This window comes from Erythranthe guttata, chromosome 5 (assembly GCF_056151865.1).
Source record: "Erythranthe guttata isolate IM_541 chromosome 5, IM_541, whole genome shotgun sequence".
Classification (NCBI taxonomy): Eukaryota; Viridiplantae; Streptophyta; class Magnoliopsida; order Lamiales; family Phrymaceae; genus Erythranthe; species Erythranthe guttata.
In genome coordinates this window covers 5,787,787-5,802,082 of record NC_142537.1, presented here as the reverse complement: position 1 = coordinate 5,802,082, position 14,296 = coordinate 5,787,787, and the positions used below count along the sequence as shown (strand labels likewise).

Here is a 14,296-nt window from a genome sequence, read left to right as displayed (position 1 = left end):
ACAATTAATTATCAATAATTGGATGGAAAGCATATAAATCCTAGGTGTATATAGTGACTACGAAAGAGTAGAGCTAACACGTATGTTAGTTAATAATGTATATATGTTGTGCATTGTGGATAATCAATATTTAGATTGGGACCGATGCTTTTTTCATGCTTATGAAATAATCTGCTGACAAATTGGAGTAGACATGCTAGCTCAGGCTTGCACGACATGCAAACATTGTGTGTGAGGAGTGGTGTTACGTTCCAACTAGTAAATTGAATCAATGAATGCATGAGTGGGAGGATAAACGGAAGCATAAGGTGAAGATAAGATCCTAGTTTCGCGTTATATAAGTAATCAATGTTTCTAATTGAAGTCGTATGTTGAAAGGGTGTGCTAAAACAACACAGCCCCATGGAAATTGTCAACCCGTTTGGACGTGCGCTTCGAGAATATGTCAACCCCACTATTGATGGATTTCAGTCCAGCGTTCTGCGACCCCCGATCAATGCAAACAACTTCGAAATGAAGGGTACGCAATGCAAATGTTGCAAAACTCAGGACATCCCATGGAGATCTGTATGAACACTTGTTGAGATTTATGAAGACTTGTAACAACCACAAGAGAATGGGTTAGTGAACAAGCACTCCAACTTATGCTTTTAATGCCCTTATGTATTAGCTCACATTAAAAAATAAACTATTATCTCTGTCTATTGAATATAAATTTCTATTCTAATTAATCCTATATAATATTTTTCACAATCTCAATTCCTAATCTTTATTAAAATCCACGATAAAAATATAATTTAACCTAAAACAAGATTTTTTATTTGTGAAATATCATTATTTTCCATATTTCTTTATATGTATTTCAAGATCTTATCTTTTTACAATACTTCTATTTTAAAACCGACTATCAAGTCTAACTAGAAAAAAAAAAAATAGAAGAGGAGAATAACTCTGATATGTCTAATTGGGTCAGCCCAACAAGCTTATAATCTCTTTATTTACTGTGCTACAAACTCGATTTAAAAGAACATTATTACGAAAGCTCAATCACCTTCAAATAAAGTTTGGGCCCAACAAATTAATCTCAGCTCAATCAACAATGTATAAATAATGATTTAATTCATTTATTAAAGGGACGACCTATTATCTGAACCATCCTACAATTCGTATCCTCTCAACTATTTCTACTATGCGAACGTCTGACTTGAGCGTCGGAGGGGTTTCCGTCGGATCAACCCTCGGCCTAGTTCACGTGTTCTCTGTTCGCAAGTATCTCAGGACCATCTAGCTCGTGAGCCAATGATCCACTTTGCTCTCCTAACTCATTTATTTAAGGTGGTCTATTTTTAGCATCATCATAATGGTGCTGTCTGTGGAAAGACATACAAGATCACGTAACGCGCATGATATCCCTGAATCATCTACTCGGAGAGAACGTGACAATGCTAACAACCTCCAACCTCGTAGAGGCTCTGGCTTGCCACTTCCTCCTCGTAATCAGGATCCACCTCGTGATGTCCAGATATATCCCCGCATGATCCACCACTCCCCCTCCTCGAACGGTTCAGATAACAGAATAGGCCCTCCAACACATGATTGCAGAACCTTCAGCTCGTGCTGCCAATGAAGCCGTGGCACAATACATCGCCACAATGGGAGTCAACGCTCATGTTTCGATGGAACTAGTGACCCACATGAGCACTTTGAGAGACCGATCCCCACATCAATTACATCACGCACAATGCTAAATGTAAACACATACAAGCAACACGTCAAGCCAATGACAATGTCATACAATATAAACGTCAAATGAAATCGTAGTGGACAAACTCATTTACTCCAAGTATAAAGACAAAATGAAGAACCAACGATTTTGCGCTCTTCAAAAAAAAACAACGAGCGCTTGTACAGCACGCGCGACTGGCAGCCGTGAGATTGCCAATCAGGCACTTAGGTCCCCGCACGTGCAAAAAAAAAAAAAAAAAGTGCAGACGTTGCAGAGTATGCGCGTGGTGGCCACGCGCTAACATTAGCGCTCTCTCTCCGCGCGTGCATCACAGGCGCCCGCGCTATCTCTCTCCTCTCTCCACGCGTGCAGCGCACGCACCTCGCGCACCTCCCAAAGCTATCAAATCAAATCGCGCGGCTCTTATTTTAAAACCGACTATCAGGTCTAACTAGAAAAAAAGAAAGAAAGAACATAGAAAGAGAAGAATGTGCGAATTAAGTGCAATTTAGTGTTAAACAAGAACTAAATGATTACTAATTAATTAGGACAAAGCTACAACCTATTTCCCAAACGAAGTTGAATTTAATGTTACCACGTTATCCAAAAAAAGAACTAAAGGGATTAGTCATTAGGACAAGCTACAAAGATTTTCCAAATAAATAAACGTTAATCAGACACGGAATCATTATCTCGGCACGAAACAATCTGATTGGTCCGCCAGATATCCCCTTCACCACATTTCTTCATTATTACATTTATGTTGACTTTCCGGTGGCGCCACACAAAAACAAAACACTACAAAACCCAAATAAAAAGAAAAAAAACCAACGGCCCTCATCGCTCGATCCCAAAAATCGCGACCATGCTCAACCTCAACTTTAACGCCACTACTACACCACTGCTCTCTCGATTCTGAAATCTAAGCTACCTGTTTTTTTTTCCGACAAGATGGAGATCGCGTTGGCCTCGGTAGCTCCGAGATCGCCGGTGACGGCGTGGTTTTGGAGTCCCGGCGGCGGTTTGGGAGGTGGTCATCATCATCTTGCTATGCCGGTGACGGCGAGGAGGAAGAAGAATAGGTGCGGGATTGTGAGGGCGGAGAGTAATATCGGCGGCGGCGCCGGCGGGGAAGTGGTGGAGAGTGGGGAGAGGGAGAGTGGTGGAGGGTACAGGGTATCGGGTATGGAGGTGACCACATTCAATCAGAGCTTCAATAATGATGCTACTGCTGATTTCCCTGTGTGGGATAAGATTGGAGCTATTGTCAGACTCGGCTATGGAATCGGTTAGCCTCTTTCAATTTTAGTTGGTTCTATTTTTTGGGGTTATTTATTTATTTATTTGCTGCTGAAGAATCAGCTAAAGTTTCCATTTTTATTTTTATGTTACTGTTTATATAGACGTTAATTAAAGATGCAAACTTTAGAAGATTCTTTAGTTATTTGATCTATTAGATATAGGAATAAGATTTGAATCTCAATTGGTAGCAATTCATCGAGTAATGAAAACTTTATTCTTCGGCAGTGTAATGTAAAGTGCAAGTGGTGCTTTCGTTCGAGGGAAAAGCCGAAGAATATGTTCGGTCCCCGTTTTTGGGGGCTTTATTTTTATTTTTGTTTTGGGAATTTGAGATGTGAAGTAATATTTGTGTGTGTTTTGAGAAGGCGCAATTTACACTGTAGCAGTCAAATCATGTCCGAGAAATAGAGTGACAGAGTATTTACAAATTATTCTCGTAAAATAATTTGATTCCCAATTTATAGCAAGCGAAACAAAAACAAATTTATTTTGTCATACATATTTATAGCGAAAGGGATAACTTATATTTGTCCTTGCGCACTGACACCGAGTTTGAGATCAAGTTGACATCTATTTTGCGGCACTAATTGTGATAGAATCGGATTCTACTTTGCTAGTATTCCTTTTCGGATTCCTTAGCTTTTCAGTAATTATTGTTCGATCCATATTAATAATCTTATATTGCTAGAGCTATTGTATTAAATTCTCCTACATTGCTTCTTTTAAGCAACATCGTGGAGAAAGCATCTCTTACACTTTTGATGTAACTTTTCGTCTGCTTTTTTGGAACTTTAGGAATATACAGCGCAATGGCTTTGGCCGGAAGATTTATATGCTCCATTTCGGGGATCGATTGCAACGGAGGATTCGATCTATCGTTGGACGCCATTGTTAACGGATTGGGATATGCTTCTCCTCCAATTATGGCCCTTCTTTTTATACTTGACGTAAGTCGAGCTTCGTCTTTTCTTTAGCAAATCTCCTCAATTAGTTCGTCTCATTATTATATTATATAAGGCCTCGTTTGGTTGCCAAGATAAGATTAGCCAAGATAAGACTGAATAATCTTAATGAAACCCAATTGTTTTATAGGACCTCAGAAGGTCCAATAAAAAATAACGTTATATTTGCGGGTCGACCCGGCAAGTTATTCTGGGATACCAAAGATCAAACAAAGTCCAATTTATTTAGTTAATCATGGCTAATCTCTCCAACCAAACGAGGCCTTAGAGTTATTATATACACGATGATAACACTTTTATATGAATACAGGATGAAGTTGTGAAGCTATCTCCTCATGCTCGTGCAATCAGGGATGTCGAGGATGAAGAGCTCCGTAGCTTTTTTTACGGGATGTCCGCTTGGCAGGTAAAAGATTTTGTCTAATTTCTTTCTGTTTTTTTTTTGTTTTTTTTTGGCAAAATATATATTTTATTACGGGCTCTTACTCCGTACCCTATATTTGCAGTTTATGCTCATAGTTGCAGCAAGCTCTGTAGGAGAGGAGCTCTTTTACCGTGCTGCTGTGCAGGTATATATATAGATATAACTTCAGGAATTTATGTAAAGAATGTCGAGTTTTATTTCAGTTTTTTTTTTTTTGTACCATTATTTTTCATGTGTTTGCAGGGAGCAGTAGCGGAAATATTTCTCAAGAGTGGGGATTTGGTGGCTGATGCTCGAGGAATGGCATCACTGGTAAATTAATTAGCTAAAATAATAATCATATATAAGTGTAATTGTGAAAAAAGATTCGGGTTTGATGCATGCATGCATGCAGGCTGGTGTACTTCCGCCGTTTGTCCCGTTTGCGCAGGCATTTGCTGCTGTTATTACAGCTGCTCTTACCGGTTCCCTTTATTACATGGCTGCTTCTCCTGAAGGTCCGTCTCTCTCTCTCTATATATATTTTTTTTTCTGAAAATAAATAATTCCTCCCCTTATCAAAAAGTCTTATCTGGATATTTTTTTTATTCAGACCCTACCTACATAGTTGCACCGGTTCTTAAATCGCGCTCTGCTCGTGAAGATCTCAGAAAACTCTTTGCAGGTCAAATCCCTTTCCTGAAATTGTATTAATTTTTTTTTTTTTTTTTTTTTGGCTACTAGACTTGCTCATAGTGGATCGATAAGGTCAAAATATATATCAAGAAAGAATACTGCGTATATTTCTCCTACATCAACTGCAAATTTAGGAATTCCCTCTATACTCTTGCGCCTTTTTATCTATGTTATTTCATTTAATCGAACAAGTTCGGTTTGCATTTTCCATGTATTACAATTCGTAATTGATGTTATTAAGTATGAGCGCGTCAAAGTGGGGGGGTCTAGCTGTAATTAGACCAACGTACGTAAATTTGTTATTTGATTCATTAGAAATGTGGTCACATATTTTGCAGCTTGGTACGAAAGGAGGCAAATGAAAAAGATATACTCCCCTCTGCTCGAAGCACTTTTGGCACTGTATCTAGGGTTTGAATGGATTCAGGTATAATAACTAACTGTATTTCATTCCAAATTAATATTAACTATCACACAGAGTGTTTGAACTAGTTTGTTTGAACAGACAAACAACATTCTAGCGCCAATTATTACGCACGGTATATACTCGTCCGTTATTCTGGGGCATGGTCTATGGAAGATCCACGATCATCAGAGAAGACTACGCCAAAGAGTACACAACCTTAAACAACAAGAAAATTCTTCTTCCTCAAGAAAGTTGTGACGGATCGCTGTCTTGTGGAATTACTAGTGTTTTTTTTTTTTTTTTTTTATATAATGCAGCAATTTGTATAAATTGCACAGCAAAGTTTGCTAGATATATACTAGCTGAAAATAGAGATGTAGCGTGTATAGAACAATCTGAATGTGATGTAAATTTACGAGAGATACACTGTACGGATAATTTCTTGCTACTTGTACATGAGAAATGAGAAAAACAAAAAAATACTTTAGTTGATCAGTTTCGGCTTTCATTAAAAGTATTAAGCTTGCAGGTTTAGGGTAATTTGGGCGATTATATGTTTGTTCGTTGATTCGATCAATTTTTTTACTTTAGGGACAGAGAGAAAATCGAATCGTGATTAAATATCAGTTCCATGTGCAGAAGAAAGAGAGAACATACGGAAAAAAATAAGAAAAAAGGACGAGTGAGAAAGTAATCGGGAAGAATGAAAAACAGCTTGAGCATGAGAAACCGACAACTTTTCTATTGAGAAATCATGCTGGAGTCACATGGTTCAAGATTTCGGTCGAATTTAAACAAAAATAAAAAGTTCCCCTGGGAAAATAGCATCAACTTATTGAGTCAAGGGAAAAAGGAAAAAAAAAAAAAACAATGTCAGTTGTTTTTGTTCAAGTGGTGTGTACAAATCGGAGTCTAGTTCAAGGGGCAAATATGTAAATGACCTCCGAATGACAGACAATATAGCTAGTTGCGTATTACACCATAAACAAGGCTTCGACATACATTAATGGTGATGTCTTGAGTCAATCTTCCAACTGCGAAATGATACTAACGAAGACACCATAGCCTTGGCACATATCAGAGAGAAGGCAATACTCGTTTTTCGCATGATATGTAGCCATTAATCCTGCACGTTTTTATATTCCCAAAAAAGAAAAAAGAAAAAAAAAAAAACAGGGTCAAATACGTAGGGTTGCATTTCAATGGAAGGGCTTCAATTTGAGAGACGAGTCAAAAACTCGATATAAAACAAATTTAAAGTCGACCATAACAAGTTAAGGAGAAGTTAAAAACAACAGTCGAAAAAGACTTAAAATCAATCCGTTCAAAAACTAAATGCATCCAAAAAAATTCAGTGAATTTGTAGTAGATAACCAATTTTATTGAAGTAAGAAGATCGCAAGGACTTGAAAAACTATTTCGTGACACTACCTTAAAGTGTAAATCATAGGAGCCTATGTTTGCATACTAAAGGAAAAAATAATCTTATTATATGGCTAAGACATCACATGATAAAACGAACAAAGGAAAACACTGAAAATGTGAAGACTATACCGTAGCCACAAGTCTGAACGTCAAAACCCTCATCCTACATTAAGACAAACGTACAAAGTGAAATTTGTGAATATAAAAACAAGGAAAATAAAACTGAGGGTGTTTGGCTAAGCTTATTTTAAACATCTGATAAGTTATTTCAAGAGTTGATAAGTTGTTACGTCTTATTTGTATAATTAATTTTTAAAGTGTTTGGACAATGAGCTTATAAGTTGTTTTTATTCATTATAAGATCTTAAATAAAAAGGTAGCGTAGAAGTACTTCTTCAAAAAATAAGCTCTCTAGCAGCTTATTTTTTGAATTTTTAAGATCTTTTTAAAATATAAATACCAAACACTTTTCAAACATCTTATAAGTTGTTTTTTACCGCTTATAAGCTTAGCCAAACGCCCTCTAAGAGGGTGTTTGGCTATGCTTATTTTAAATAGCTGATAAGCTTTTACGTCTGATAAGATGTTTTAAGAGCTGATAAGCTGTTACATCTTATTATTAGGATTAATTTTTAGAGTGTTTGGATAATAAGCTTATTTCTTATTTTTACTCATTATAAGATCTTAAATAGAAAGGTCTTAAATAGAAAGGTGGGTAGAGGTACTTTTTTAAAAAGATCTTATTTATTCTCCAACAGCTTATTTTAATAAAAAATAAGATTTTTTTTATTTAAATTACCAAACACTTAAGAAGAGTTTATAAGCTTTAAAACATCTTATAAGCTCCTTTTAACATCTTATAAGCTTAGCCAAACACCCTCTAAGTACGAAAAAAGGGGTCTTATTTTACCTGCAATTCACGTATAAGGGGCAAACTACCAGTGATAGAATAGGGTTGAACATGCCCAACCACATCTTTAGTAGCTTTGCACAACACATGGTAACCTGGAGAGTCGAGATTACAAGCCACCCCGGAAAGTGCTTCGTCAAACGTAATACTCAACCTGGGAATTAAAACATAAATTATGTGATTTAACTTTTCAATTTCGTTAACAAAATTCTGATATTTGAAATAAGAAATTTAGAAAACGGAAATAATAATATAATGTTTTTTTCCATGAGAAGAAAAAATATATACCTTCCCCTGAGGTTCTCATCTGGTAGAACGTATTTTGATACGGGCCCACGTGTATCTACATCCTCTATGTTGGCATTCAACTCTTCAACATATTGTTGAAGCTTCTTTATTACATCATTTACGCTGACACACATTATATATATTACGCAATTAATTGAAAATAATATATATTGAGATAATAAAAAACGACAGAACGAACAAGGCAACTACTATATAGTAACCAATAAAGAGAAAGGTGCGTGATACATACTCGTAAAACGGAGTCAACCTGCAATAGTAAATAGGAAAACATTATAAGTAAATGAATGGTAGGGCAAATAATTTAAACAAATAGCAACTGAACGAAACGTAACCTAACATCTCCGCAAACGGTACAATCAGCTGGGATTTGGTTGATTCCACCTCCTGGATCTGTCAATAATTTATATTTAGGAATATAGCCGGTGAAAAATGATGCATGTGCAAATTCATACTAGTTTAAAATTAAAAAAATTAAAAATTAAAACTTACAACTCCACTGAGTCGGTTTCATGGTAGACGGTGTTGCGAATCCGTAGACTTGTTCTTTTGGGTGGGGCGGAAAGTCTTTGTAAAAACGTGATTGGATCACTTTAAGAGCTTCCATAGCTAGCTCCAAGGGGTTTATAGCCTACATATATCCAATAAGAAATAATAATAATAATATCCGATAAAGTTAAATATAACAAAATCCACTATATTATTATGTAATATTGAATTTAGGCAGCAGCAAGAAAGGAATATACCTTGTGGGCAAGACCACTATGAAAAAGCTTTCCGAAAACCTCAAGTTTCCATGGTATCATACCACCAGTACCAATGCAAGGTTGTTTATCAGCTGTATCAATCCAAAACCTGCAAAAAGACAGAAATACCCCTACTAATTGGAACTGATTTTTTTTTTTATCTTCGTTAAATTGATCGAATGAATTTAGAATACAATACATACAGAGGTCCCTGCTTCAATTTATCGAGCAATCCATCCTTCACTAAGGCATCTACACCTACTCCAGGTATAGATGAATTCTCTTCACTGGCAATAAACACAGCAACTACAGTTGACTTCAATTGAGGCTTCGTTTCACCGAGCCTCTTCATTAGTTCAGCTACAAGGGCAACATGCCCTAAACAATCGGTTGTCCCGCGCCCTCTTAGCTTGTCCCCTTCTATGCTCATTGTAAACGGATCAAAATCCTGCACCCATATTTTCTTTAGTATAAAGTCTACAACAGAATCTTATTACGAAGTTTCTACCCATTTATAAACCAGTACATCCGAATACAGAAAATTTCCTTTTACGGTTGCTTATTCACTTTAACTTTTAAGAAGAAAGAGTTGTTTTCTAGCATTAACCTTTAGTGCCATATTCCAGCATTCTTCTTTTTTTGCAATTCTATATCAACAAAATAACAAAAAAAAAATATTATGAAAAATCCAAATGCAAAAAGTGAATCCGCCGCATCACATGGTAAAAAAAAAAAAAAAAGAAGTTATTCAGTTTCTTCTTCGTTCTAATTTCCCAAAGAATCAAACTTTAAGACTAGAGGAAATGAAAAAGATCCATTTTTAATCGATCCCAAAAAAAAAAAAACCCATTTCTTACAAACCTAGAAACAACACACACAATCGGAAATTCACCTTAATTAAGACACAATTGGAGCTTTCAAATCAATATCAGATTGAGTACAAACTAGAGAACATTTCACGGAATCTAGAAGATTCTGTTGAATTTAACATCATAAGGGTGGACGCACAAGAAGATTCATAGTCGAGGGATGGTTGTAATTATCCAAAAAAGAGGGATTTTTTTTCGTAATTTGACTTTACCTTAATTTACACTTTAAATTGTTTTCTAACATTAACCTTTAATACTATTGCACAACATACACATACACACTTCCGGCAACATTTTGCAATTCTATATCAACAAAACAAAGAAAAGAGACAATTTAAAATTCCCTAATACAAAGTCAATTCGCTGCATACGCATGGGTAAAATAGTAAATTCCAAGAATCATCGTCATCAGCAACCCTAATTCCCCAAAAGAATCAAACTTTAGGTCAAAAAATCAAAGTCAACAACACCCATATTTTAATCACACAAATTAGGTTGAGAATATGAAACTGAACATACCCAATCAGAAGGATTGGCGGTTACAACATCCATATGCATGCCGACGAAGGACAAGATTTTGCCGGGCTGAGTTCCGGGGTACTCGACGATGAGATTCCCTCTGTTGGGCTTGTAGGTGACGTGGTTGATGATGAGTGGGCCGCCGCCGGTGGCGGTGCTGAATGGGCGGAGGAGGTCGAGCACATGTCCGACGATTCTGTCCTCCTCCGGGATGAGGTCTGGGGGGTTGTTCTGCACGTGCTTAGACTCGCCGATCAGTTTCGATAAGAGGGTTACGAAGGAATCCTTGTTTAGGTCTCCTACTGTTTGCGTTACGCTTGGGGCAGCCATTTTTGTATCGGTGTTAACTTTTACTCAAAACAGTCTTTATTTTTATATATATATAGTTGGGTTATGCTCGATTTTTTTAAGGATTTTGATGCTATACGGATGTGATCCCATAAAACTTTAGGAAAATTGGAACTAAATTTCCAAGATATGAATTAGAATAAACACTAGATTCTGATTTTCTATCCAATTTTAATTATAATCTAATATTTTTTATTTTTAGGGTTAATTGTAAAAAAATTCTCTAAACTTTGGATGTTCTTGCGCTTTACTCTTTGAACGAAAAAATGTTGCACATGCACACTTGAACTCTATTATTTTTAGAACCGACGAAGAAATTGTCCATTTTTGGCTAATTTTAAACTGAATCCATCTCACGTGCCTTGCACGTGAATATAGCTGGGGTAAATTAGCTTTTTCCTCCTCATCGCCTCCAGTCTCCCACTTATTTTCTCCTCAACCCCCCATTAACAAAAGTTTGGCCTAGTTCAATGGCTCCGCATTTCATTTCTTCTCGCACGTGATTTCATTTCTAATTCTGCAATTGATTTGATATGCCACTGTGGAAGAAAGCTAACCATGAAAACTTCATGGACTGACCTCAATCCAGGAAGGAGATACTCCACGTGTGAAAAATATCGGGTAAAGTTTCAATTTTTTTGATTTCGCAAGTGAGCTATCCTCCTTTTTTTTTCTTCTGAATTTCTTCCATATTTTAGCAAGTTGGGGGTTGTTACTTTTTGATTGGACTGATCCACCTATGTGGGAAAGAGCTCGTCATATCATACCTGGTTTGCTTCACATAATTAACAAGCACGAAGAGGACACGAAGGGGAAACAAAAAACGAAAAAATGGTCGAGGATTGGAATGATTGTTTTATGGTTGATTGTCTACTGTCTTTTGTAAAGTTATATAGTGGTTGTGTATATGAGTTGTAACGTTGTTTTAATGAACAATGAAGCTTAAAAAGTGGTTGTGTATTTGATACTCCGTTTTACTGTTACAAAGTAGTTGTTTTGATGTATGTTTTGATGTCGAATTACTTAATGAAATGTTATCAAATTGAGTACTCTATTTGTATGTATGTTTTTAGTACTCTATTTGTAAGATCAAAAAAGTTTAATAGAGGAAAATACGAACAAAATATGTTATGTAAACTAACATGCTCAAATAAGTAAGATGAACAAATTTTCGAAAACAACATTGATTAACTTTCAAACAACCAACATAAACACATTGAAACCATTACAAGTTCTATAAACCAGTGCAAAGTTGATCCAAAATAACAAAATTATAGCAAATCATGATGAATACAAAATAACACAAGTTTAATCCAAAAGATGCAAGTGTGATCCACTAAGAAAGCAAGTTTAATTCAAGAAAAAAAATCAGACAAAATCAATTCAAAATACTGCACATTGATCATTGTAATGGTTACTTCCAATTTTTTGGTTTAGGTCTTTGATTGTTTAGTGCTTGGCTATGTGCTCTTCTTCTTGTAACTCTCTGATTATTGGCTGAAAGCCATTGTGAGCTTCTTGTTGTATATGTCTCTCATCACATTGCCTTCATTGGCTGAAAATGTGTCAGTAGATAAGACTGCTGACTGCTTGAAAAGACTGCTGAGTACTTGAAATTGCTTTCAACTGTACTCTTATCTGTGACATTTGAATTTTTTGATTATTGACTACTTCCAGTTATACTCTTGCCTTTGTCCTTGGCATTTTTTTATTGAACACGTGACATAAAGAAGGTATAATATAAATCGACTTCATACACACACATCTAGGGCTAAAGAACAAGATATGAATCAAGATATGTTCGTTTCTAGAATCAAACTATGTTTTGATTTAAGCCACCATTTGATGTTGTTGTATCTCTTAAGGAAAAAAAGTTTAAGCAACTGTGAGTACAGGGTAACTTCATTCAATTGATTTTTGGGAACTGTGTAATTTAATTATGTAATATTGAATATGTGTTATCTTCCAGGAGGGCCTTGAGAATATAAAGCATTTGTTTGTTGGCATTAAGAATATAAAGCATATATTCATGAGATATCATAAAATCATAAATCTATTTTTTTGCATAATTTATTTTGCAGTATGGTATGTCTTCAAGTGAACCAACTCTTTCAAAAGCACTGAGGAGACGAGCAAGAAGAAAAACATTACGGGAAAATCGGGTCTGTCTGGCCACCATGGTCGTTCTGAGGTATGGAATCATTTAGAAAAGATAATAGATGATGAGGCAAAAGAATAGTTGAAAATTGTAAGTGCAATTATTGTAAGCAAATTGTGTACTCTCCAACTTCAATAGGAACGAATAAATTGTGGATACATAGGGATAATTGTAGAGAACTACCAGCAGAGTTGAGAGATAGATCCCAAACAACTATTTCTCTCTTGGGGGGTACATTTAACAGTTGGAAATTTGACCAAGAAAAGGCTCGTATAGCTCTTGCTAAAATGATTATTATGGATGAACTTCCAGTTTCAATAGTTGAAAACGAGGGCTTTATAGCTTTTTGAGTTGAATTGCAACATAAATTTCATTTTTTGTCCAAACATACTATTACAAATGATTGTTATCAAATCTTTCTTGTATAGAAGGAAAAAATATAACGTATTTGAAAGAAACATCCACCCGTGTAAGAATCACAACTGATATGTGGACATATATCCAAAATCTTGGATATATGGTCATTACAGCTCACTTTGTGGACAAACAGTGAAACCTTAGAAAACAATTATCAGTTTTTGTGTCGTTCCACATCCTCACAAAGGTGGAGTGATGGCAAATGTGATAGAGAGTTGTATGTTAGAGTGACCTTAGATGAAGTGTCAACTGTAACTCTTGACAATGCTAAAAATAACGATACTTGTGTCGATGATCTAAAAACACGATTTAATAAAAAAAAATATGATGTTTCTTGAGGGGGAGTTTTTTCGTGTTCGCTGTTTTGCGTAAGTGATGACTTTTGTTGTGAGGGCGGAGTTGGATGACCTTAAGGACACTATTAAACGTATTCGTAGAAGTGTCAAATATGTAAAAAGTGGTTTGTCACGTTTACAAATGTTCAAGAAGTGTATCGAGGAGGAGAAAATTGAATGTAAGAAGGTTGTATTTTTGGATGTGGAAACAAGATGGAATTCAACTTATCTTATGATTGATTCGGCATTGTCTTTTGAGAAGGCATTTGACAGGCTTGAAGAGCAAGATCCTAATTATTATATGAATGTGTGTCATATTTCGGGAACTAGTGATTGCGCAAAATTGAGAAGTTTGCATTCATTTTTAGAAGAATTTTACTTCTTAACAAAGCGTATGTCCGGGTCAAATTACCCCACTTCCCATACATACTTTGATGAGGTATAAGTGTCAAATTTCTTCTTGTACGTGAAATGCTAGCGAAGACTTTGTACGTAGTTCTATGGCCACAAAAATGCATGAAAATTTTGACTTCTATTGTAAAATTAAGAAGTTGAACCCAATTTTCTACGCATCGGTTGTTTTGGATCCTCTTAACAAAATGGAATATTTGGATTTGTGGTATTACAAGCAATGTTTTGAAAACCGGACCGGACATCGAACCGGACAACCAACTGGGTCACGGTTGGACCGGTTCAACCTCGGTTCAACCGGGTTTTTGTATTTTTTTATTTTTTTATTTTTTTATTATTATATAATTAAAAATAAAT

General features: G+C 35.8%; 2 protein-coding genes across 2 annotated transcripts; one reads left to right on the top strand and one right to left on the bottom strand.

Moving 5' to 3' along the window:
• The first annotated feature begins 2,302 nt into the window (after window positions 1–2,302).
• On the top strand, window positions 2,303–5,990 carry LOC105976563 (uncharacterized). The gene is made up of 9 exons (XM_013001805.2): window positions 2,303–3,014; window positions 3,824–3,975; window positions 4,301–4,396; window positions 4,497–4,559; window positions 4,658–4,726; window positions 4,809–4,911; window positions 5,007–5,078; window positions 5,428–5,516; window positions 5,595–5,990. The coding sequence occupies exons 1-9, from the start codon at window positions 2,678–2,680 to the stop codon at window positions 5,751–5,753; spliced, it is 1,140 nt and encodes a 379-aa protein (XP_012857259.2). The 5' UTR covers window positions 2,303–2,677; the 3' UTR covers window positions 5,754–5,990.
• A 185-nt stretch (window positions 5,991–6,175) lies between these two features.
• LOC105976555 (Peptidase M20/M25/M40 family protein) lies at window positions 6,176–10,729 on the bottom strand. The gene is made up of 10 exons (XM_013001794.2): window positions 10,271–10,729; window positions 9,086–9,330; window positions 8,883–8,991; window positions 8,629–8,767; window positions 8,472–8,529; window positions 8,369–8,386; window positions 8,119–8,241; window positions 7,831–7,984; window positions 7,050–7,083; window positions 6,176–6,621 (listed from the first exon to the last, which is right to left on the bottom strand). Exons 1-10 carry the CDS (start codon window positions 10,598–10,600, stop codon window positions 6,518–6,520), a joined length of 1,314 nt encoding a protein of 437 aa, XP_012857248.2. The 5' UTR covers window positions 10,601–10,729; the 3' UTR covers window positions 6,176–6,517.
• Between the last annotated feature and the right edge of the window lie 3,567 nt (window positions 10,730–14,296).